This window comes from Hyperolius riggenbachi, chromosome 3 (assembly GCF_040937935.1).
Source record: "Hyperolius riggenbachi isolate aHypRig1 chromosome 3, aHypRig1.pri, whole genome shotgun sequence".
NCBI classification, from domain to species: Eukaryota; Metazoa; Chordata; class Amphibia; order Anura; family Hyperoliidae; genus Hyperolius; species Hyperolius riggenbachi.
This window is the reverse complement of record NC_090648.1, coordinates 71,630,964-71,657,889: the sequence shown is the minus strand read 5'-3', so window position 1 is coordinate 71,657,889 and position 26,926 is coordinate 71,630,964. Positions and strand designations below refer to the sequence as shown.

Sequence of the window (26,926 nt, the reverse complement as noted above, 5' to 3'; positions counted from 1 at the left end):
GTAGAGGTGAGGCCTAAACAGCGGAGGACCTGATTCCACAGGTGCACCTTCTGCTGACCTCCCAGTCCCCAACAATTATATAGTTTTATTTATAACTTTTACCAAACGGATCTGGATCGCAGCCGTATACATACCTGATGCAACCGGGTCGGAACCGTATGGTTCCGGTCTGGTCATCCGGTCCATTAGGCACAGAAACGCGCATGTGAACGGGGCCTTAAGGAGTCTAGCCCAAGCACCCCTTACTGAAAGGGCCGGGATTTGAACCCTGGTCTCCTGTAGCAGAAACAGAGCCCTTAACTAGTACACTATCCAGCCACACCTTCTCACACAGGTGAGGCACCAATTGGCCAAGTATGGTCTGTGAAATGTAAATTATTCCGAGTTGATGCAGGATTATGCAATTCTGTAAATAAATGTATTGTCATTTGAAAATGGACCAATCAAATCCCACCAAGGTGGAGTTCAGTCAATTTTCAAGCTGCATAAATTTAAAATTATATCATCATCTTGCATCAACTATAGTCAGGTCCGTAAATATTGGGACATGGACACAATTCTAACATTTTTAGCGCTCTACACAACCACAATGGACATGATTCATAAAGCTTTTTTACCTTATATATATGTTACATTTTTAAGCTCTCAAAGAGCAAAAAAACAAAATTAAGATAAGAAAAGTAATATTAAAATGAAGTTAATTAGAAACAATTTTTATCATTTTTTCAATTAGGTGATAAGTCATTTATGAGAAGTTCTGTGAATTGAGTCCAATGGATTTGAAATGAAACTAACAAAATGTGCTTTAACTGCAGACTGTCAGCTTTAATTCGAGGGTATTTACATCCCAATCAGGCGAACGGTGTAGGAATTACCACAGTTTGCAGATGTGCCTCCCACTTATTTGTAAAAATAATTGTGTATGAAAATTTATGCAACTTGAAAATGAACCAATGAGAGGGAATTTCCTTGGTACAACTTCAAATTTGCATTTAAAATCTGCATACTCCCATGTCAACTTAGAATTATTTGCATCTCGACTCAACTTCAGTATGGCTTCAATGTCAATTTTATGCAGTTTGTATTTGGACCGATCAAATGCACTGTCTATTCTGACTGGCCCAATTCCAAGCTGCCTACGATTCTCACTGACCATTTCTAGTCACACAGCAGTGTACATTGTGTTCTGGGGTTGGGTTGCTCAGTCCCCTTTGCTCTGCTGCTCCACTTACTGGCTGCAGGTTCGGAATATGAAAGCCATGTGCTATTTCTCAGATATTTATTATTAACAAACTTCATACAAAAAAAAAAAAAAAGTAAATACCATCCCTACAGGAAGAGATTTTAGGTAGAAGGATTTTCGGTTGTGGGTGGATTATTCCTACAATTGACCTGTGTTGGGTTCAGGGCTGTGGAGTTAGTACAAAAATCATCCGACTCCTCAGTTTATGAAACCGCCGACTCCAGGTACCCAAAATTGCTTCAACTCCTCCGATTGCCACCAGATCGACTAGCAGATAGATCCCTCTGTGATCGAATCTGATCAAAGAGGGATCTATTGGCTGCCTACACTGCAAACAGATTTTGAATCGATTTCACTATGAAACAGATTCACAATCTGTGGAGCTGCCGCTGATCCCCCCCCTGCATACATTACCTGATCCGGCCGGTGCAAGTCCCCCGGTCTCCGCTGTCTTTTTCTCCGCTGTGGGCTCCAGCTTCACTTTACTTCCTGTCAGGGGAAGTTTAAACAGTAGAGGGTGCTCTACTGTTTAAACTTACTGTCCGGACAGGAAGAAGCCTGCCGGAGTCCAGCGGAGAAGGAACAGCGGGGATACACCCCAGCGGAACAGGTAATGTATTGCCACTTGCGTCGGACATTTGAGCGCCGCTATCAAATCACTCCCGACCCGCCGGCGATCGAGCAAAATCTTCAGTGCGGACAGATTGACGGGAACGATCAATTTTGGACAGAAATCGATCGTTCGGTCAACGTTTGTGTAACTATTTCACAGCAGATTCGATCAGTGATCCAATCTGCTGTATATCAGCAGGAATTAGTATAAGTGTATGGGCCCCTTTAGTCTAATATTTACCAGGGCTGTGGAGTTAAAAAAATAAATCATCGTAATGCTAGGTACACACCATACAATTTTCTGTAAGATTTTCCTGCCAGATAGATATTACAACATGTTGGAAATTATCTAACTATCTGCCTAGCAATTAGGCATGGTTTTACTCAGCAGGAGATAACCAGAAGACAATGCACCAGAGAGAACGACCAGTCTCTACCAATACTTTACAGAAAATAATCTAATAACAGAAAAATCTTAAGGTACATACACACGTCTGATTTTCGCATACAACCCGTCGTTTGGACGTCCAAACAACCGGTTGTTTAGACATCAAATTGGGTGTGTGTACAGTCTGTCGTTCAGCTGATAAGACTGGACTTAAAGTGAACCTAAAGCCGATGAAAAAAAATGAGATTAACTCACCTGGGGCTTCCCTCAGCCCCCTGCAGCCGATCGGTGCCCTCGCAGCCCCGCTTTGACGCTCCAGGACCCGCCGGCGACAACTTCCGGTTTCGCCGTCACCGGCCGACAGGCATGGGAACGCAAATGATTGTTCGCGTTCCCAGCCTGTATATCGCCCCCTATGCTGCTATTGCGACCTCCAGGCCGCAATAGCAGCATAGGGGGCGATATACAGGCTGGGAACACGAACAATCACTCGCGTTCCCATGCCTGTTGGCTGGTGACGGCGAAACCGGAAGTCGTCGCCAGCGGGTCCAGAAGCATCGGACCGAAGCTACGAGGGCACCGATCGTCTGCAGGGGGCTGAGGGAAGCCCCAGGTGAGTTCATCTCATTTTTTTTTTTTGATCGGCTTTAGGTTCACTTTAAGCGATCCAGCAAAAGTCAGACGTGTGTACGAGCCTTTACAGAAAATTGTATGGTGTGTACTAGGCATAAGACACCTCAATTTATGAAACCTCCCACTTCAGGTGCCCAAAATTGCTCCAACTCCTCAATTCCGACTCCACAGCCCTGGTTGGGTTTACCTGAAAATACAGTGAATTCATGTCTATCTTCAATGCGGTTTTACACTGTAATAGAATCATGAAATATGTACAGTATATTGTGATAAAAAGGTGCTTTATTTGTGGAAATAAAGCTTTTTAATCAGTTCTGTGGTTGGATGCAGTTCTGTTCTGTTAGCACTCCTGGGTTTAGTCCTCTTTCTTGGATTTCTTGTTCTGCTTCTCCATGATCTTCCTCCTTTCCCGGCCGAGCTGCCTGTGCCACAACCTCTTGGGGTTCAAGCCGTACGCCCGCAGTCTCTGGCTGCTGAAGTCCCGCCCACCCAGCCGCAGCAGTTTGCTGCTCCGAAGGCGCCCACCCTTCCTCTTCGCTTTCTTTTTCTTGTCTTTCAAGCACAGATCATTCACTGTGGCTTCCAGAGATGCAGATTTGGCAGAGTCTCTCTTCCCTGCAGGTACATTGCCACCCGCTGACTTGTCCTGTGGCTTTTCTCCAACACAAGCTTTAGGCAAAGGAGGTTTCACAGATTTGGCTTTTTCCGTAACATCCGGCTTCTTTTTAGCCTCTGCTTTTGATTTAGATTCCACAGGTGGAGGCTTTATGTGAGCCGAGTCCTCAGCTGCTTCTGGTTCCTCAGCTGTCGATGTGAGGACCTGCTTCACCTGCTCTGATTGGTCCTTTAGTTTGTCTCTACGCTTCTTTCCTATCTTTGTCTTGGAGGAAGTCGTAGATTCTGATTGGTCAGCACTAAGAGGATAAAGACAGAATACACATACTTCAGTATTTCAACATGAACCCATTAGCTGTAAATAAAGTACAACCAATCAGCGATAGCATTAGGGTGGACATACATTTAGAGATTTTAGCAGACGAACGGCCAAGAGGCAGGTACCTATAAAGCACTAGGAGGGACAGCGCCAGAGGTTTTGTGGCTTGTTCTGATCCGTACACTCGATCGAGCATGTAGGCCCGAGATATGCCAGGACCTCCGGATCAATACATGCATCAATTTCAGCCAGAAATAGATTGCACTGAAGATTGGGCATTGTTACATCAGCCGCCTAGTCGAATGACATATGTGCACCTTTAAAACCATTGACCAGTGAAACGACGCTGATTATGTAGCCACAATGGCACCTGTCAGAGTTGGCCATAACAGGCAACAAATAGAGATAATGGAAATTAACCAAAAAAACAACAAACAGACAGTAGCTGCCTATTTGCACTGACTCACTTTAATAATTACTAAAGACTTAAAGAGGTACTGTAAGCTCCTCACCTGCTCACCGCCTGTGTATAGATCACATCCACATTATAGGGAAAAACCTGGCTTTTATTAGGATTCGACCTATATTTATTTAGTTTTTACCCCTTTAAGCCTTTAGCCACGCCCACCAGGAGACTTTCATCCGCGGAAGTATATTAATTAGCCCCATTGCCTCATGGGTAGTGACGTGTGAAAAACGTCACTAGAAGCTCTATCTGAGCTGAGGATTACTGCAGCCTCTCCTCCTCCCTGCAGAGTGGAGATCTCCTGTCAATAGACTGCACACGCAGCCTGTAGTGTTATCAGCGATGCTGCTCCTGCTGTCTGTGAGCATCAGCTGATTAATTTATTATGCACAGCCAGCAGAGCCGGATTAAGGCTAAATGGGGCCCTAAGCAAAGTAACTGATTTGGGCCCCCCCATCATGTCGTAATAGAATCAGAAGATGCAGCTGCACAGCAATATGTCGCACACACCGGGCAGCCAAGCTACTGGTTGCTATGGGCAACAGCACGCTTTCCTCTGTGGGTGCACAATGCAGGGAATAGCAGCGGCAAAATGCAGAGTGAGAGATGAATGGCTGGGACATTTGCACTCAGGGGCTGGGGCACCCCTGTGAAGAGGGCGCCAGATATCACAGCAGCAGCACTTTCCCCCTGCATCTCCAGCCTGGCAATAGCAGAAAGCTCTGGACACCGCCAAACCGGAAGCCGTTCCCCAGACAGAATTACATAACCACTCCCACCACCGAACAACCAATTTCCTCCCAAACTAGACAGCCACCATCCCAGTGAATACGATAGTCCAGCAGAGAAGGCAGCTGCAGTGGGGGAGAATGACAGCACCAGATGAATCACATTCACCTATTGCGATCCAAGCAATAGAGGTCCCGTCATCCGGAGCCCATCTGTCTCCTCTAGAGTGCTGCCGCTCTGTTACTACTACTATTACTACTTCCTACTTCATGTCTGATCTGAGAATCAGGAAGTTCAGAGCGAGCGGCTGCACTGTAGAAGAGACAGATGGGTTTCAGATGACGGGATCTCTATTGCTTGGATCATGGATAGGTGAGTGAGCGTTTGCCATCTGCTGCTATCATTCTTGCTGCAGCTGTGGTTCTCTGTGGGAAGGGAGGGTGGAGTGGGCAGCGGCAGAGCGCACAGTAGCAGGAGGGGGACCTAGGAGGAGAGCCTGGCTCTGAAGACAATCAGCAGCGCACGGCATCATTTGACAAGACAAGACAAATAACATTTATATTGCGCTTTTCTCCTGGTGGACTCAAAGCGCCAGAGCTGCAGCCACCTATAGGCAGTAGCAGTGTTAGAGAGACTTGCCTACGGTCTTCTACTGAATAGGTGCTGGCTTACTGAACAGGCAGAGCTGAGATTCGAACCCTGGTCTCCTGTGTCAGTGGCAGAGCCCTTAAAGGGACTCCAAGCAGTGCCTGTGGATATGCCTTTAAGCATACCCACAACTAATTCATTACATCCTCACACCTACCAGCATGATGTTTGTAATTATATCCCCCTGGGTTCCTTATATTTCATTGCATTGTGCTGAATCGAACTGCCAACTTTGGAGAAAAGTCGTCCTGTGGCCGTGATTTCGATCGTGAAAATATCAAAAACTAAAAGGCATAGAGCAGCTGTTTATATATCATTGGAAAGAGGAGAAAAAGAGCTTTAAAATGATATGCATCTTTCCATAGTTACTGCACTGCTCAGAGTCCCTTTAACCATTATACCTTCTAGCCACCGCTGACTTTGGAGAAAAGTCGTCCTGTGGCCACGATTTCAATCGCGAAAATATCGAAAACTAAAAGGCATAGAGCAGCCGTTTAGATATCATTGGAAAGAGGAGAAAGAGAGCTTTAAAATGATATGCATATTTCCATAGTTACTGCACTGCTCAGAGTCCCTTTAACCATTATACCATCCAGCCACCTCTGACTTTGGAGAAAAGTCGTCCTGTGGCCGCGATTTCAATCGCGAAAATATCGAAAACTAAAAGGCATAGAGCAGCTGTTTATATATCATTGGAAAGAGGAGAAAGAGAGCTTTAAAATGATATGAATCTTTCCATAGCTACTGCACTGCTCAGAGTCCCTTTAACCATTATACCATCCAGCCACCGCTGACTTTGGAGAAAAGTCGTCCTGTGGCCGCGATTTCAATCGCGAAAATATCGAAAACTAAAAGGCATAGAGCAGCCGTTTAGATATCATTGGAAAGAGGAGAAAGAGAGCTTTAAAATGATATGCATCTTTCCATAGTTACTGCACTGCTCAGAGTCCCTTTAACCATTATACCATCCAGCCACCGCTGACAGGATGGCAAGGGCTGGTTTATGTGCTAATGGGGCCCCTTTGACTCTGAATGGGGCCCCAAGCGACTGCTTTTGTTGCCTGGTCGGTAATCCGGCCCTGACAGCCAGGGCATCAAAGCAAGGCACAGGAGGGCACCATGGACTGCACTGCATGATGGGGGGCAGCAAGACATCTGCCAAAATAAGTAAATTATTTATCCCTTTTTTTTTTTTTTCTTATATCTTCCCCTGGTCCTGAATGATACCTAGTTGGAATTTAATGCTGAAGGGGGGTGTGGGGTTCTGCAACAGAGCAGAGTATTCTATGGGCAAATGTTCCCCACCCCCTCCCCCTTCATTTCAGGTAGTGCAGCCCGAAGCTGTGAATCGTGTAGCCACTAGCCAGTGCTGAGCAGAGGACAGCCAGACGCTGTACAGCTTCCTTGGCTAGATTGGAGTGAGGTATGCTTCTGATCCTGAGCTTCTCTCCCTCCCCCCATAAGAAACTTTGCAGCCCGACATTTGGAGGCTGCCTGTTCAGAGAGAAGATGGGGCAGTGATTGGGAATCTACTTCTGCAGGCTCAGCTGGCAGCATGAGAGGCGCATCACACACACTATGGAAAGATGCAGGGGAATCACATGATGGCAGCTGACAGAGAGAGAGAGGGTAACCCTGGCTGCAGAGAGAGAGCTGCTTGTGTAATATTTGACACAGCACACAGGCAGGAATCCTGGTCTGCAGAGGTATCCCTCTGACCAGCTGTAACCTGGGATCTGTGTAAATATCAGTCAGCTCGCCTCTTGACATTTGTCCTCCTCCTTTACTTCTCTCTAAGGCCTTGAGCACATTGCGTTCCATTCGTGTTAGCGTTTGCGTTGGGCTTTTCTTTACACATTTTTTTTTTTGATTCCTGGCGCTTGGGTGGGGGTTGCGTTTTTGTGAAAAGCGCTATTCCTGAGCGTTTTTTAATTCACTCCCTGACGCAAGTCAGGAAGTGAACACTTTGAAGCTTTGCGCTTAGAAAAGTGTTTTTCGAATCGCTTTTATTCTGCGAATAATTTTGGCACTTTGTGAACTCGTGAACCCAGAAATAAATAAATACAAAGTATTCATTCATTAAACCACTCGGGAAATCGCAATTCAAAGTGCATTTTCAAGCACTTTGCAATTTCCCTATATTTTCTATTGAGCACAAACCGCTCAAAAAATGGTACAGGTAGCGCACTTGCGATTCAATAGAAAGCGGAATGCTCATATATGAACACTCCCATAGGAAATCATTGCACAAGTGCTTTCAGAGCAATTTCCGATATCGCCAGCACTTTAAAAAAATCTGCAAATGCTCATAGTGTGAACAAGCCCTTAACCCTTGAAAGGCAAACACTAAGGGCTCCTTTCCACATGCGCACTTTCAGACGCACTTATGGAAACGCAATCGCAGCAGACAGTGCATAGACTGCACTGTCTGGTGTTTCCATATATGCATTGCGATTTATCACTGAATTAGTGCCTGCATTTTGGGGCGATTGCGCCTGCGATTCCATTATAATGAATGGGATCGCAAGCGCTGCCCCAGTGACAGACACAGGCAACGCAGAGCTGCGCTGACGCATGGCTGCTGCATTGCTAAATGGAAACGAGCCCTAAGCCTTTGAAAACACGGGCCAGCTAGTCCTCTCAGAGCATGCTGAGACTTGCAGTTCCCTAAAATATAGTTAAAGGGAGGCTTAAATTGATTAAAAAAAATAATTTTAACTTCCCTGGGGCTCCCTGGAGTACTCCTGTGCCTACGATGTTGGTTCAACTCTCTCCAGTAAGCAGCGGCGACCTGTGCAAAGCTGGCTGGTCGCTGCCAGTCAGCGTCTACTGCCCATGCGCACCCTGATTGCGCTCCTAAGGAAGGGAGCAATTTGCGCATGTGAAATAGCGATTTTCGCATACTGCACATGCGCAGAACACTCCCAGCCACTGGAGCGTGATGAGGTGCATGGCAGGCTAGCATTGTGGGGTTGCCGCTACTTGCCGGAGGGACTTGGACTGACGTCATGGGCACTGGATGACTCCAGGGGGCTGCAAGAAGTAAGTTAAAATCATTTTTATTATTTAACTTAACCTCCTGAGCTTTACGCCACTCAGGAGGTGATGCAACTTTGTGCCCCCCGCTGAATAAATGTGCTGCAAAACCTTCTGCTAGCACTAGGCTAGCTGGTAAATGAGTCCTGCACCCTCCGATCCCCACCGCTCCCCTGTTTATACATTACTCTCCCTGGATCCAGCGATCGCGCAGCCTCCCCGGCCAGCTCCGGTCTTCACTATGGGGAGGATCGCACATGACGTCGCTGACGTCATGCGTAAACCCGATCCTCCCCATAGAGAGACCAAAGCTGTGCAGGGAGGCTGCGCGATCGCTGGATCCAGGGAGAGTAATGTATAAACGGGGGGATTTCGGAGGGGAGCGGAGGGTGCAGGACACATTTACTAGCTAGCCTAGTGCTAGCAGAAGGTTTTGCAGGTATTACAGCACATTTATTCAGCGGGGGCACTCAGGAGGACAGATAACGGTATGTCCGACACAGTGTCGGGCATACCGCTAAGGAGGTTAAATGACACATCCGAGGTCTCCAAAAAAATTGAGATCTACTTACCCGGGTCTTCCTCAAGCCCCAGGCAGCTGACATGTCCCTCGCTGCAGCTCCGATGGCTCCCGTTCCCCTCCGGTGCAGACGCAAGGTCGGCATCTACTGCGCCTGAGCGAGCGCCGCTGTCAATCACTCACACGTAGTGGGGAGTGTACTGCGCACAACGCTCCTGACTATGTGCGAGTGATTGACAGCGGCACTTCTGAAGACGCAGAAGATCCCGATCTGGCAAGGTCAGCATCTGCACCGGAGGGGACCGGGAGCCACAAGAGCTGTGGCGAGTGACATGTCAGCTGCTGGGGCTGGAAGACCCGGGTAAGTAGATCTCATTTTTTGGCAACCTCAGATGTGTCCTTAAAGAGAGCCTGTAACAAAAAAAAGTTCCCCTGGGGGGTACTCACCTCGGGAGGGGGAAGCCTCAGGGTCCCAATGAGGCTTCCCCCACCCCTGTAGCTGCAGGCAGTCCAGCGCTGGCTCCCTCGAAGACTCCCGGTGTCCTCCCTCAACAAGCCTGTCGAGCACTAATAAGCGCTGACTTATTTACCTCTCCTGGCTCCAGCGGGGGCACTGTTGTGGCTCTCCGCACAGAGATAGATAGGCGAAAATAGCCGATCTCCGGCGGGTCCGCTCTAATGCGCAGGTGCAGGAGACTTGCGCCTACGCAGTAGAGCGGCCCGACGGAGATCGGCTATTTTCGCCTATCTCTGTGCGGAGAGCCGATACTGCGCCTGCGCTGGAGCCGGGGAGGTAAATATTTACATTGCTGCCATTCTGGGAGGATTTTCGCCGCTGCTGTGGGACTGAGGAGGACGGGGGAAGCCTCAATAGGATCCGGAGGCTTCCCCCACCCGAGGTGAGAACCCCCAGGGGAGGTTTTCTTTGTTACAGGTGTTCTTTAAAGAGACGATTTAAAATAATAGATTTATACATACCTGGGGCTTCCTCCAGCCCCATCCTCATGGATCACTCCCACACCGCCGTCTATCGCCGATACCTGGTTTCGTAACTTCGGCCAGACAGTTCGGCCAGTTTTCCACATGCCCAGTGACTCCCTCTGTCTCTCTAGCACAAGTAAAGCGCGTATCAGCGGCTATGCAGAGACCAGCAGAAATTGATCGGCGATTGGAACGGCATGGAGGTGAGTTGCTCAATACAACTTTTCCCTATTCTAACTCAGCAGTGAAGGAGGGAGCACAGAGCCCTGACCTCTCCCTCCCCGCAGCCAGGGCTCCCCCTTCCATCACGGAGCCCCCCCCTCAGGGCAGCCGCACGGCCTGCACACCCCTAGAAACAGGGCTGAAGCTAGCACATCTTATATTGAGAGAATATATATATATATATATATATATATATATATATATATATATATATATATATATATATATATATATATATATATATATATATATATATATATATATATATATATATATATACACAATTATTTCGAGTGAGGCAGGGGAAATGGAGACAATTATGCTAGGTACACACCACACAATTTTCTGTAAGATTTACATTCCATAGATAGATGTTCTGATCGTTTATCATTTTTTTGATAGTTTTGTAATCGATATTCATAGAACTGAACGAAAATTGATGGAAAAAACTATTAAAAAAAGATTAAAAATGATCGGAAAATTGATCTGGAAGGTAAATCTAACAATCGATCGAAAAATCAATCATAATTCAGATCGGACATGTTGGAAATAATCGATCTGGCAGGTAAATCTAACGGAAAATTGTATGATGTGTACTTAGCATTACTGTCCAGTTTCACACTGTAACACAGCTCTGAACTGAATTGTCATTTCATTTCAGTAATTTCAGCATGAAATTGTTTGGGAATCGGCCTGCAGTGTATTGAAAGCCAACTAATCTCTCGCTAATCAGATTCGATCAGAGAGAGATTTGTCTCTTGGTCAATCTGCCCATCATCACTAGATGTATGGCTAAATTTTGCCTTTCACTCATGCATCATACCTGCATCTACAATCTAATGTGGGGAAAAGTGTTTGCCTTTATTCAGAGGGGCGACATGAAATAGGCAGCACCTATTTCATGCACTGTCCTTCAGGCTGACATTTGATACACACAAACAGAAATAAACACAATCTGCATACTCCTCTATTCCAGTTCATCATAATAAAACATCCATTTATTTACCCTGCGACCATTACTTACTGAAATAGTTTTACACCCACCCATCATCACCTTGCTTATACAGACAGCACGCTCTCATCTTTTAGGCTCCTATAAACAATATCCGAATAGCTATTTATGTAAATTGCACATACACTACACTTTTCATAGTTTCCTAGGTTTCCTGCTCTATTCAGCTAAAACATTACAGTACACTACTTAGCATCTACAGCTGATTCCCTGTCTGCTTCTCTTCACACATGTGCATATTACACTTCCTGGCCTTCTGCAAATGTCAGTTAGAAATATAAAAAAAAAGGTTGGTGGAGGAGGGTGTAACAACCTTCACTGTGGGCGTGGTTTCAACTGCTAGAGTGAAGGAAAAAAACTTGCTAATCCTGCCAGAAGTAAACAGGGATCCTCCCACACTGCCTATGGCATTTTTACAGCACCTTGCTGACAGGGTTTAGGAGATTTATTAGTCGCATGTTCTTATCTATACACCTCGGTCACTCTCATATACTACTTTTTAGGGAATATGTTATTCTGCTTACAGTTCCTCTTTAATAAATTAGTATCACATTGATCATCTTTTGAAGCTGACAGTTCTAGAGGATGATGTGTTGGAAGCAGGAAAAAATTTTTTTGAAGTGTATGGATTTAACCACTTCACCTACAAGGGTTTTTTTTCCCCATTAACCACTTGAGGACCTAGGGCTTTCTACCCCTTAAGGACCGGCCACTTTTTTTCCATTCAGACCACTGCAGCTTTCACGGTTTATTGCTCGCTCATACAACCTACCACCTAAATGAATTTTGGCTCCTTTTCTTGTCACTAATAAAGCTTTCTTTTGATGCTATTTGATTGCTCCTGCGATTTTTACTTTTTATTATATTCATCAAAAAAGACATGAATTTTGGCAAAAAAATGATTTTTTTAACTTTCTGTGCTGACATTTTTCAAATAAAGTAAAATTTCTGTATACATGCAGCGCGAAAAATGTGGACAAACATGTTTTTGATAAAAAAAAACCCATTCAGTGTATATTTATTGGTTTGGGTAAAAGTTATAGCGTTTACAAACTATGGTGCCAAAAGTGAATTTTCCCATTTTCAAGCATCTCTGACTTTTCTGACCCCCTGTCATGTTTCATGAGGGGCTAGAATTCCAGGATAGTATAAATACCCCCCAAATGACCCCATTTTGGAAAGAAGACATCCCAAAGTATTCACTGAGAGGCATAGTGAGTTCATAGAAGATATTATTTTTTGTCACAAGTAAGCGGAAAATGACACTTTGTGAGAAAAAAAAAAAAAAAAAAAAGTTTCCATTTCTTCTAACTTGCGACAAAAAAAAATGAAATCTGCCACGGACTCACCATGCCCCTCTCTGAATACCTTGAAGGGTCTACTTTCCAAAATGGGATCATTTGTGGGGTGTGTTTACTGTCCTGACATTTTGGGGGGTGCTAAATTGTAAGCACCCCTGTAAAGCCTAAAGGTGCTCATTGGACTTTGGACCCCTTAGCGCAGTTAGGCTGCAAAAAAGTGCCACACATGTGGTATTGCCGTACTCAGGAGAAGTAGTATAATGTGTTTTGGGGTGTATTTTTACACATACCCATGCTGGGTGGGAGAAATATCTCTGTAAATGACAATTTGTTAATTTTTTTTACACACAATTGTCCATTTACAGAGATATTTCTCCCACTCAGCATGGGTATGTGTAAAAATACACCACAAAACACATTATACTACTTCTCCTGAGTACGGCGATACCACATGTGTGGCACTTTTTTGCACCCTAACTGCGCTAAAGGGCCCAAAGTCCAATGAGTACCTTTAGGATTTCACAGGTCATTTTGAGAAATTTCGTTTCAAGACTACTCCTCACGGTTTAGGGCCCCTAAAATGCCAGGGCAGTATAGGAACCCCACAAATGACCCCATTTTAGAAAGAAGACACCCCAAGGTATTCCGTTAGTAGTATGGCGAGTTCATAGAAGATTTTATTTTTTGTCACAAGTTAGCGGAAAATGACACTTTGTGAAAAAACACAATTAAAATCAATTTCCGCTAACTTTTGACAAAAAATAAAATCTTCTATGAACTCACCATACTCCTAACGGAATACCTTGGGGTGTCTTCTTTCTAAAATGGGGTCATTTGTGGGGTTCCTATACTGCCCTGGCATTTTAGGGGCCCTAAACCGTGAGGAGTAGTCTTGAAACGAAATTTCTCAAAATGACCTGTGAAATCCTAAAGGTACTCATTGGACTTTGGGCCCTTTAGCGCAGTTAGGGTGCAAAAAAGTGCCACACATGTGGTATCGCCATACTCGGGAGAAGTAGTACAATGTGTTTTGGGGTGTATTTTTACACATACCCATGCTGGGTGGGAGAAATACCTCTGTAAATGGACAATTGTGTGTAAAAAAATCAAAAGATTGTCATTTACAGAGGTATTTCTCCCACCCAGCATGGGTATGTGTAAAAATACACCCCAAAACACATTGTACTACTTCTCCCGAGTACGGCGATACCACATGTGTGGCACTTTTTTTGCACCCTAACTGCACTAAGGGGCCCAAAGTCCAATGAGTACCTTTAGGATTTCACAGGTCATTTTTGTTTCAAGACTACTCCTCACGGTTTAGGGCCCCTAAAATGCCAGGGCAGTATAGGAACCCCACTAATGACCCCATTTTAGAAAGAAGACACCCCAAGGTATTCCGTTAGGAGTATGGTGAGTTCATAGAAGTTTTTATTTTTTTGTCACAAGTTAGCGGAAATTGATTTTAATTGTGTTTTTTCACAAAGTGTCATTTTCCGCTAACTTGTGACAAAAAATAAAATCTTCTATGAACTCACCATACTCTGTACGGAATACCTTTGGGTGTCTTCTTTCTAGAATGGGGTCATTTGTGGGGTTCCTATACTGCCCTGGCATTTAAGGGGCCCTAAACCGTGAGGAGTAGTCTTGAAACCAAATGTCGCAAAATGACCTGTGAAATCCTAAAGGTACTCATTGGACTTTGGGCCCCTTAGCGTACTTAGGGTGTAAAAAAGTGCCACACATGTGGTACCGCTGTACTCAGGAGAAGTAGTATAATGCGTTTTGGGGTGTATTTTTACACATACCCATGCTAAGTGGGAGAAATATCTCTGTAAATGACAATTGTTTGATTTTTTTACACACAATTGTCCATTTACATAGAAATTTCTCCCACCCAGCATGGGTATGTGTAAAAATACACCCCAAAACACATTATACTACTTTTCCTGAGTACGGCGGTACCACATGTGTGACACTTTTTTGCAGCCTAGGTGCGCTAAGGGGCCCAACGTCCTATTCACAGGTCATTTTGAAGCATTTGTTTTCTAGACTACTCCTCGCGGTTTAGGGCCCCTAAAATGCCAGGGCAGTATAGGAACCCCACAAGTGACCCCATTTTAGAAAGAAGACACCCCAAGGTATTCCGTTAGGTGTATGGCGAGTTCATAGAAGATTTTATTTTTTGTCACAAGTTAGTGAAAAATGACACTTTGTGAAAAAAAAACAATAAAAATTAATTTCCGCTAACTTTTGACAAAAAATTAAATCTTCTATGAACTAGTCATACACCTAACATAATACCTTGGGGTGTCTTTTTTTTCTAAAATGGGGTCACTTGTGGGGTTCCTATACCGCCCTGGCATTTTACAGGCCCAAAACCGTGAGTAGTCTGGAAACCAAATGTCTCAAAATGACTGTTCAGGGGTATAAGCATCTGCAAATTTTGATGACAGGTGGTCTATGAGGGGGCGAATTTTGTGGAACCGGTCATAAGCAGGGTGGCCTTTTAGATGACAGGTTGTATTGGGCCTGATCTGATGGATAGGAGTGCTAGGGGGGTGACAGGAGGTGATTGATGGGTGTCTCAGGGGGTGGTTAGAGGGGAAAATAGATGCAATCTATGCACTGGGGAGGTGATCGGAAGGGGGTCTGAGGGTTTGGCCGAGTGATCAGGAGCCCACACGGGGCAAATTGGGGCCTGATCTGATGGGTAGGTGTGCTAGGGGGTGACAGGAGGTGATTGATGGGTGTCTCAAGGTGTGATTAGAGGGGGGAATGGATGCAAGCAATGCACTGGCGAGGTGATCAGGGCTGGGGTCTGAGGGCATTCTGAGGGTGTGGGCGGGTGATTGAGTGCCCTAGGGGCAGATAGGGGTCTAATCTGATAGGTAGCAGTGACAGGGGGTGATTGATGGGTAATTAGTGGGTGTTTAGGGTAGAGAATAGATGGAAACACTGCGCTTGGGTGGTGATCTGATGTCGGATCTGCGGGCGATCTATTGGTGTGGGTGGGTGATCAGTTTGCCCGCAAGGGGCAGGTTAGGGGCTGATTGATGGGTGGCAGTGACAGCGGGTGATTGATGGGTGGCAGTGACAGGGGGTGATTGACAGGTAATCAGTGGGTTATTACAGGGGAGAACAGATGTAAATATTGCACTGGCGAATTGATAAGGGGGGGTCTGAGGGCAATCTGAGCGTGTAGGCGGTCGATTGGGTGCCCGCAAGGGGCAGATTAGGGTCTGATCTGATAGGTAACAGTGACAGGTGGTGATAGGGAGTGATTGATGGGTGATTGATGGGTAATTAGTGGGTGTTTAGAGGAGAGAATAGATGGAAACACTGCGCTTGGGTGGTGATCTGATGTCGGATCTGCGGGCGATCTATTGGTGTGGGTGGGTGATCAGATTGCCCGCAAGGGGCAGGTTAGGGGCTGATTGTTGGGTGGCAGTGACAGGGGGTGATTGATGGGTGATAGGTGATTGGCAGGTGATTGACAGGTGATCAGTGGGTTATTACAGGGAAGGACAGATGTAATTAATGCACTGGCGAATTGATAAGGGGGGGGGGGGGGGTCTGAGGGCAATCTGAGCGTGTGGGCGGGTGATTGGGTGCCCGCAAGGGGCAGATTAGGGTCTGATCTGATAGGTAACAGTGACAGGTGGTGATAGGGGGTGATTGATGGGTAATTAGTGGGTGTTTAGAGAAGATAACAGATGTAAACGATACATTTGGGAGGTAATCTGACGGCGGGTTTGCGGGCGATCTAATGGTGTGGGTGGGTGATCAGATTGCCCGCAAGGGGCAGGTTAGGGGCTGATTGATGGGTGGCAGTGACAGGGGGTGACAGGGGGTGATTGATGGGTGATAGGTGATTGGTAGGTGATTGACAGGTGATCAGTGGGTTATTACAGGGAAGAACAGATGTAATTAATGCACTGGTGAATTGATAAGGGGGGGTCAGAGGGCAATCTGAGCGTGTGGGCGGGTGATTGGGTGCCCGCAAGGGGCAGATTAGGGTCTGATCTGATAGGTAACAGTGACAGGTGGTGATAGGGGGTGATTGATGGGTAATTAGTGGGTGTTTAGAGAAGATAACAGATGTAAACGATACATTTGGGAGGTAATCTGACGGCGGGTTTGCGGGCGATCTAATGGTGTGGGTGGGTGATCAGATTGCCCGCAAGGGGCAGGTTAGGGGCTGATTGATGGGTGGCAGTGACAGGGGGTGATTGATGGGTGATAGGTGATTGGCAGGTGATTGACAGGTGATCAGTGGGTTATTACAGGGAAGAACAGATGTAATTAATGCACTGGTGAATTGATAAGGGGGGGTCAGAGGGCAATCTGAGCGTGTGGGCGGGTGATTGGGTGCCCGCAAGGGGCAGATTAGGGTCTGATCTGATAGGTAAAAGTGACAAGTGGTGATAGGGGGTGATTGATGGGTGATTGATGGGTAATTAGTGGGTGTTTAGAGGAGAGAATAGATGTAAACAATGGATTTGGGAGGTGATCTGATGTCGGATCTGTGGGCGATCTATTGGTGTGGGGGGGTGATCAGATTGCCCGCAAGGGGCAGGTTAGGGGCTGATTGATGGGTGGCAGTGACAGGGGGTGATTGATGGGTGATTGACGGGTGATTGACAGGTGATTGACAGGTGATCAGGGGGATAGATGCATACAGTAAACAGGGGGGGGGGGTGGTCTGGGGGGGTGGTCTGGGGAGAATCTGAGGGGTGATCAGGAGGGGGCAGGGAGCAGGGGGGGGGATAAAAAAAAAAATAGCGTTGACAGATAGTGACAGGGAGTGATTGATGGGTGATTAGGGGGGTGATTGGGTGCAAACAGGGGTCTGGGGGGTGGGCAGGGGGGGGGTCTGATGGGTGCTGTGGGCGATCTGGGGCAGGGGGGGGGAGAAATCAGTGTGTTTGGGTGCAGACTAGGGTGGCTGCAGCCTGCCCTGGTGGTCCCTCGGACACTGGGACCACCAGGGCAGGAGGCAGCCTGTATAATACACTTTGTAAACATTACAAAGTGTATTATACACTTTGTATGCGGCGATCGCGGGGTTAACATCCCGCCGGCGCTTCCGTATAGCCGGCGGGATGTTGCGGCGAGCGAGCGGTGACAGGCGCCGGCGGAGGATCGCGTCACGGATGACGCGATCGCTCCGCCCATGCCCTTAAATGGACCGCCGCCTCTGTGGGTGAGGCCGTCCTGCAGGGCTCCACTTCCCCGCCGCCCCTGTGTAGTGGGCGGTCGGGAAGTGGTTAAAATGAACCTGATCTCTTTAGACAAAAACATTTCTTTGTTACCACTAATACAAATCCTAAGATAAATCTGCACAGTTTATACTTCCTAATTCATAGAAGCAGACATATTGTTAACACCCTGTGCTTCCAAATGAGTTTATTACCATATCTGCCATAGGCAGTGATGTGACACAGGGAGAGATCAAATTACAACCAGTGATTAGACACAAATGAGGGGGAATTAGACAGGCTAAACTCTCAAGTACGTACAACAGGGTGCATTTCTTTAGGTTTTCCTTCTGTCCAGTGCAAGCATTCATGTCCACTTAAAAAAAAAAAAAAGTCAGCCTCCATATTATTATCACTTCAAATTGAGATGGCTAGACAACTGGCCCGCAGCATCTCAAAACTGGCAGGTGTTGTGGTGTTCTCCCGGTATGCATTGGTCAATACCTGATAAAAGTGGTTCAATGGACAAGCTTGGCAAATGGGTTGCGGGCACCTGAGGCTCACTGATGCATGTAGGGAATTCATGCTGGCTGTGAGAGAATGGCGTCAGAACATATAGTGCATAGCAGCTCATTATCTATGGGGCTCCAGACCAATCAGTGTTCCATCAATAATAGGCCTGGCCGTGGTGACGGTGAGACAGGTGTTTTGATCACCAGGATAAATTAAGAATAAAAAAGGAATCAAAGAGGAATCACTCACCTCTCAGACAGGGACTTTAAGATTTGTTGTTTCTTCCACATGTTCTGTCCTTTCTGGCTGAAGATATTCTGATCATAAATATCTTCTTTGTCAGATCTGTAATAGAGAACATTTTTAATTTGAAGCCATTTGTCTTTGCTTGTTAACTCTCCTCTGGAACAGTGGTCATTACAAGCATAACATTATTATCCACCGATTGTGGCTTCAGTGAAGTGTAAATATGCCTTCAAATGACATCAGACTAGTCTTAAAGTGGAAATGAAATTCAGCATTTTTTCTTTGCTCTAAAATATTATTTACAGCCTTAAACCTACTACCACACACACACACACGACAGACAGACACACGACTCACAGACAGACAGACACACACACACACACGACTGACAGACAGACAGACAGACAGACAGACACACACACAGTCCTTCAGTGGAAAGCTCCATTCTTCAGTGGGCAACTTCTGGCCACATCCCAAGAGGTGATAACATTATCTTTTGTTTACATTCCTTTGTCAGACACATTTAGCAAACATTAGCAATGTGCTGAAACGGAGCTCGCTCTGCTTCTAGTATGTGTGCAGTTGAGAAGTGATCACTAGATAAGTTTAATATATAAATACAACAGCTATGCAATAAAATGCAATGACAGCTTTCAGGACAGATAAACTGCACTTTGGAACCTTGTCATTTGTAAACACACAATATTACTTGTGCACAAAAAGTTACTTAGGCACAAAATTAGAAACCTAAAGAGAAGGAAGCCTTAAGGCCCATACTCACGGGCGAGAAATGTGGCCTGTCGCCAGCACACGTGAGCGTGTGGGCGACAGGCCGGCGACAGCTTCTCGCCAGGTCCCTCCGCGTACACACGCGGAAGAGGGACCAGCGGCAAGGCGTACTCACGCGGACTAGCGACAGTTGCGGCGGGGGGGCAGCGGCGACTGTCGCCATGCGATTGAAAGTTTCAATCGCCTGGCGACATGAGCGACAGTTCGGGGTCCGCGCGCGTGCGGCGGCCCATACTCACGGGCGACCTGTCGCCGCAACACGCGCGCGCCGCGTGTTGCGGCGACAAATGTCACTCGTGAGTATGGGCCTTTAAGATCCTATTGAGGCTTCCCTCTGTATTCTAATGACCCCCCATTGCTGAGTGCAATCCCCTGGAAGATTAGCGACAAGGCACTGTCGCTAATCAGATCGGGCCACGCATTAGCTGATTGAGCCCGCCCATGTATGCACAGTAAGCCGGAGCCGCGGGCGCCGTGTTACTGTGCATGAGCGGGCGGGGTCATGCGGCTACAGCGCAGACATAAATAATGAAGTGGAGCTGCGTGGCCCTGATGTGGAGGGGGCCGCGCTCTGCAACTGGGGGCTTTAGACAAGCGAGGTAAGCCTAAATCGGATCCTGAGGCTTCCTTCTCTTCAGAGTAAGATTACACCACACATGCGCAGTACTGTCACGCCGGCCTCTGATGACGCGAGGCGGCCGGCGTGGTGACGACTGCCGTCCGCTTTCAGGAAGAGAAGCCCGACACTCGGGCCCAGTGTCGCCGGGAGCCATTTCTGATCAGGCCCTGGGAGAAGAGCCAGATGGACATCGAGGGACCTGTCGACCTACGGTGGGCTGGAGAAAGCCCCAGGTAAGTTCAGATTTTGATTTTTAGTTAGAGCTCGGAGTCCGTTTAAAACTTCAGGAATGGGGATATTATACTTACCTTATCAAGAAGCCTTCCTCTGATACACATCTTTCTGTTTTGGGATCAGGACTACCCATATCCCCAACTGCTGCCTTTCCATGATGAAAACCTTCAGATTGCCACCCCCATAGATGGTTGCTGCTGTACTCCCCCCTACACGGAATTCATGTCATTAAGGTGCCGGGAGATTTGGGTGCAGGGCAAAGCAAAAAAAAATGGCTTAACCTGCTCCTGCAAAACTCCAGGTGGCGTTAATTACTATTCCCCCTCCAGGCCGCCATGGACTCGGGCAAGATGTAATTTGGCTGTCATCTATTGCTGGCAACCGAATTATGCTGTTTTTATAGTAATTTGGCCTCTGTCTTTTGATGGCACCCAAATTACCATCTGAGCACCACTTTAGGCATAATTCACATTACGGCCTATGGCGGCGCATGGTGTGTCCAAATTTCCAGAGCCCTTTTTACCTGTCCCCAGGACCCTGCACTGAAACAGTTATGGGAGCTGCCTTGAATTGAAACAGACACTACCCACCTACAAGCAAGGCATCTAGAAGCTTGTGGGGCTGACTGCCTTTAAGTTGCCTATGTAGTGACAGCAAAAACAATCGGGGAGAGGCGCCCCAAAAAGAGAAGGGAGACTTCCTACCAGGATTGAGGAGTCGGTACAAAAATCTTCCGACCTCAACTCCTCCGTTTATGAAACCACCAACTCCAGGTAACCAAAATTGCTCTGACTCCTCAACTCTGTCTCCACAGCCCTGCTTCCTACAGTAGGACAAGTATATTGTATCCTCCCTACAGGTAACATTTTATGCCCAGAAATGGCTGTTTGAAGGCCAATCAGACTCACCTGTACATACAAGTTTTCCTTAGCGAACACCATCTGTTCAGATCCTTGTCATCCGATGACAAAATCTGTAGGGAACAGTGACAAGAGTGATGTCAGCTTTAGATACAAATAGTACCAGAATTCATGTAACCAGCATAACATAAAACCCAGTGTATGGAAATCTAGTTAGATGAGATTGAATGTAGAACATTCTTCTACTCAGATGACAAATTATTTCACTTGCAATTTACAGGTGAAACTCAAAAAATTTGAATATCGTGCAGAAGTCCATTTATCTCAGTAATTCATCTTAAAAAAGGTGAAACAAATATTAAATAGGAACCCTTTACAGGTGTTTTGGATGAAATAGCCGATTAGAGTGACACTTTGAGCCCAGACTATTGACCATGTTCATAATATTCTAATGGTCTGATCTTTTGATTTGGGAGTTTTTATAAGCAGTAAGCCATAATCGTCAAAATGATAAATAAAGGCTTGAAATCTCTCATGTTGCATGCAATGAGTCTATTTCATATGCTTCACCTTTTACATTGAATTACTGAAATAAATTACCTTTTGCACGATTTTTTCGAGTTTTACCTGTACTACTGAAAAAATGGAGTTGGTCCATGACCAACCTAAGCCAACAGCCCCACATGCACTTCTGTACGGGAAACACTGGTCCTCTAACACCTGCAACAAATATGATAAAACTATTCCAAGAGACAAATGTCGGGTGTGTACATGGCTATTATCCTTATGCTGCAAGTTAAGATCCCACCTGCTACACTGTTTCAGATAGGCCTCTCAGACATGAGGTTGAACTGCTTGCCTCTCGAGTAGTTCAGCCTCCCACAAGCACCATCCTAGTGCAATTAAAATGCAGTGTCAGTGCTTGACACAACGTGGTGTTACTACGCATCAGAGAACCACGATATGTCCCATCTGAGCACGGCTGCGGCCACACTCAGTCATAACTGCATGGGTGGGGCCTCCTGTACAGTGCCAGTACCAAGCGCTAACAAGCCCCAGAATGGTGCACGACAGCAGCTGACAGGCAGTGAATTCAACATCTTCAGCTGTTCATATGAAAAAAGCATGGATAGCTAATAATTACCACCAATAGGGTCTTGAAAACAAGTTGCTGAAGGACATCTTAGACCTGTTTGTAGAGAGTGCATGGTTTACCCAAATACAGTTCTAGCTCTGCAAATCTCACCTCCTCTGTGGTGAGTCCAAAGTCACAAGGAAGAACCTGGCGATATCTGAATCGGCACGGCAGATCATCCACAATATCCTCATAATCCATCTTATAGTACTCGTCCACGTATTGCTGGAATGTTTTTTCATCTGTGGAAAATATACAGGAAAATGGTGAATTTATAATCTTAAAAAAGGAAGCCAAGTATCATAGACCCTGAACAAGCATGCAGCAGATCAGGTGTTCCTGACATTGTCAGATCTGACAAGATTAGCGGCATGCTTGTTTCTGGTGTGATTCAGACACTACTGCAGCCAAATAGATCAGCTGGGCTGTGTGTTTATAGAGAGTAGCCTGTCTAATTATCCCTTCTCAGCAGGTAATGAGCTAGTGCAATTTGAGCTGTTGGCCAATATGTAAACAAACCCTTTCTGTGCTCCCAGGATAACAGCAAGTACTCACGTTGCAGCATCTCTGTAGGCGTTCTATATGCTGTAACAAAGGTTATTATGCTGTTACTTATCTTTTAGAGCAGAGAGGAAGTTCTGAGTTCAGATCCACTTTAATGGCAGAAGTTTCTTCCCATTTTCTACTTATATTGCTGTATACAGCCTTTATTAGAAGGCGAACAGAGGCACTGATACCCCTACACACAATATACTGAAGTCTACCAGTCTGTACCACTATCTTTATAATACACCCACCATGCTACACTGACCTGGATTAAAGACAGGCTTCTGTTTGCTCACAGCTTCTGCAAACACAGACTTCTTCCTCTTCTTGGCTTCCTTCTCTCTTTCCAATCGCAGCCTCTTCCTTTCCTTTCGAGATGGTGCTGAAGAGGTCTGGGGGTCAAAATCTGCATCCATCTGTGACAGGAATCATAGCAGTATGAACACAAATTCCTCTTCCACAATGATGTCAGGTTCATAAAAAAAAAAAAAACCAGGGCTTTGGAGTTGGTACAAAAATCATCCGACGACTCAGTTTATGAAACCACCGACTCCAGGTACCCAAAATTGCTCCGACTCCTTAATCCAGAGTTCCCCAACCCTGTCCTCCAGGCCCACCAACCGTACAGGTTTTGCAGGAAACCACAAACATTCACAGGTGGGATAATTAGTGTCTCAGCAGAGCCGATTATCTACCTCTGTGGATTTCCACAAAACATGCACTGTTGGTGGGCATTGAGGACAGGGTTGGGGAATACTGCCTTATGGTGCCCATACATGGTACAATATTTTCAATTTTTTTTCGATTACATTCATTCAATTATTCCGTTAGATCCAATATAAAGATTTTTTTCAACATGCCTAATCGGATTTTTATTGAAAAAAAAAAAAAAACTGGATAATCGTTCATTTTTCTTGATAGAAAAAAAAAAGGATTCTTCTAAACTTTTATTCGATTTGATCGAATAAACTAGAAATTGGAACATTTTTATTGTACCGTGTATGGGCACCAAAAAAACAGAAGTTTGCCTTCTTAAAACAGACAGTACTTACATTTATTCAGGTTGGAGTCGAGTATAAGAGGTCTGACATGTTTCGGGCAGCAATGTCCTTACTCATAGCTATGAGTAAAGAAATTGCTGTCTAAAACAGGTCAGCCTTTTTACCCATTTTGTTGTTGCCCGATAACCATTTTGGACTTCACCTGGTGAAGTGCGCGGATACTACCTCTAAAATACGTTACTTGCTGACACCGGTTTCCTGCACCTCCTGATGGGGAGCGCAAGTGTAGCGGTTTCTTTCCTTATTTTTGAGTATATGAGATCTACCACAATATGTATCACTGCTAAATAAGGGCTCGTTTCCACTAGGAGCAGTGCGATGCAGCTACATAGCCGCATCGCACCGCGGGTGTCCTGAAACACATGCACAGCAATGGAAGAGTTTCCACTGCGTGCATGTTGTGCGGAGCGATCCGAGAATCTGCAGAATGCTGCAGAATCTCGCACGGCAGCAGCCGCGTCCCATCTCTTCAATTCACTTCTGCATCGGGAGATGCGGAAGTGATGCTGCCGGCGGCGGAAGTGATGCGATGCGGCTAGGTAGCTGTATTCGCATCACTTAGTAGTAGAAACGGGCCCTAAGCCAATCATCTCTTTCTTGTCCTTGAAAGCTAGCCACACCTCCAAAACCGCTGGAATGCAATGATGTGTCAGCTTGTTTATTGTACAGAGCCACAATAATCCAACATGCCTACACACTGTTTCAAATTGGTTGGTTCTCATCAGTGCATGGAATGGATTCATATGGCTCTATGGAGTAGGACTACAGTTACAGATTGCCCAGCAAGCTCATGGTGAACCAGAACTCCTAGGAGTATGTAAGCGGCTAAAAAGGACTTAAAAGCCCTCTTACTACTGAGGAGGATCAACTAGTCTGAAACAGTCTGTATGCTTGTTGGATTGTTGTTGCTCTGTATAATTAACAAACTGACACATCGTTGCATTCCAGCAGGTTCTGGAGGTATGTTTAGCTTTCAGGGACATCAAAAGGGATGATTTGCAGATTTGCATTAGCATAAAATTTGCATCAACTTGGGGCTGTAAGCCTGTGGTCCTTAAGTGGTTAATTATCAGTTCAGGTTTGCTGTAAGTGTGAACGCAGTTTAGGATGTTCATTTGTGGCGGCAGGAAATGGGGGAGCAAAATCTGACTTTGATATACTGTCATTCACTGCCACTGGAGGCAGTACATCCATTTACACTAGAAATAGGTCGAATGACTATGCAATAGTCACATTACCACAAAGTTTGGGTCATCACAGTAGGGCAGGTCTTCCTCTCCCTCTTCACGCTTGTTCTCCTCAGCTGCCTCTCCATCTGCTTCAGCACCAGTCCAGTTGTCCCAGTTCCACTCCTCTGTGAGGAAGAAAGCAGGAATTAAGAGCTCTGGGTTAAAAAAAAAAAAAGAACTCCAGCAGGAAGACCACTGACTTCTGAGCAGCAAAAAATCAAGTCTCAGTCTTTGTCATTACTCAAAAAGACTTGAAGAAAAATGTACCACAATGAACTCTTCTGCAGTATGGAAATCTCTACAGGAGATCGCCAATTACAAACAAAGTACCACAATCAGACAACCAGCAGTTTGCAAATGAGCAGAATACATTCTACTGTAGATTTGACAATAAATGCCTTCCATTTATAGAGATAACCCACTGGATTTGTATCTCTTTACTAACAGGCAGACAACACTTTCTACATCTGAGCACTCCAACAGTCATTGTCTCCACCCCCTGCTGTGCCTCTGCACGCTCTAGCACAGTGGTTCTCAACCTGTGGTCCGTGGACCCCTGGGGGCACATCAGCACCTGTCAGGGGGTCCCCAGGGACCGCAGACCAAATGGCAGATCTCGCCCCCCCCCCCAGGAGAGTACAAGTGGCAGGCAGCATCCACGGCAAGGGGCGCCGTAACTTACATAACCCGTTCCAGCGCAGACTCCTCTCACTGCTCTCTCCTGTGTCTGTTAGGTAACAACAAAGTCACACTCCTTGTAAGTGTAAACCTATTTGGCCAAACAAAATTGTTTCTGATACTGGACCCAAGGCAAAGCTACCTAATGTTACTACAGAGGTATGTTCATGCTGGATCCACCTATCTCTGTGTGATGTTCGTTCATATTAATGTCGCATGCGCAGTAGAGCCCGGAGGACGTCCGATGACATCAGAGCGCCGGCGTGGGACACAGAAGTTCCGGGCCTTGGAGCGCAGAAGAGCCCGACCTGGCAGCCGGCCTGGCCAGGTCGGGCGCGCCACCAGAGACCACCGGGAGCCTGCGGAGCGGCGGCGAGGGCACCTCCTGCCTGCCACGGGCTGGAGGAAGCCCCAGGTAAGTGGAAATTGATTTAGATTTTTTTACCCACCCTCCCTGAACCTTCGCTTTAACATGTATAAATACATCAGAGGGCAATATAAAAGATTGGCGGATAAGCTTTTTGTCCTTAGGCCTTCACAAAGGACTAGAGGACATGATCTGCGCATGGAGAAAAACAGTTTTAGCCATTTATTTAGGAAAGGGTTCTTTACAGTAAGAGTAATTAAGATGTGGAATGCATTGCCACAGGAAGTAGTTATGGCAAATTCTATACCTGCATTTAAAGGGGGCTTAGATGCTTTCCTTGCGTTGAAAGACATCCATGGCTACAATTACTAGGTAATGCCAAATGATGTTGATCCAGGGATTTTACCTGATTGCCTCCTGGAGTCGGGAAGGAATTTTTTCCCTTTGGGGCTAATTGGACCATGCCTTGTAAGGGTTTTTCACCTTCCTCTGGATCAACAGGGATATGTGAGGGAGCAGGCTGGTGTTGTACTTTGTTTTCTGGTTGAACTCGATGGACGTATGTCTTTTTTTCAACCCAAATAACTACTGTGTTAAGATGAAAAATGTATCCCAAGGGAGAACATGCAAGAGAACTCACCATCCAACTCCTCCTCCTCATCATCAAACTGAGGCTTCTGATCCTCCTCCACCCCATAGTACTCATCACCAAAGCATTTCTGC

The 26,926-nt window shown here is 46.0% G+C and overlaps 1 protein-coding gene across 1 annotated transcript in view; it reads right to left on the bottom strand.

The window, feature by feature from the left end:
* Positions 1–3,140: 3,140 nt before the first annotated feature.
* Positions 3,141–26,926, bottom strand: part of KRI1 (KRI1 homolog) — a 46,634-nt gene continuing 22,848 nt past the window's right edge. Inside the window, exons 13-19 of the mRNA XM_068274370.1 lie at positions 26,844–26,922; positions 25,168–25,283; positions 23,134–23,284; positions 22,434–22,564; positions 21,236–21,300; positions 18,689–18,784; positions 3,141–3,790 (exon numbers count right to left, since the gene is read on the bottom strand). Of these exons, the coding sequence (XP_068130471.1) occupies positions 3,232–3,790; positions 18,689–18,784; positions 21,236–21,300; positions 22,434–22,564; positions 23,134–23,284; positions 25,168–25,283; positions 26,844–26,922 (1,197 nt within the window). The 3' untranslated portion in view covers positions 3,141–3,231. The remainder of the gene's footprint in view (positions 3,791–18,688; positions 18,785–21,235; positions 21,301–22,433; positions 22,565–23,133; positions 23,285–25,167; positions 25,284–26,843; positions 26,923–26,926) is intronic.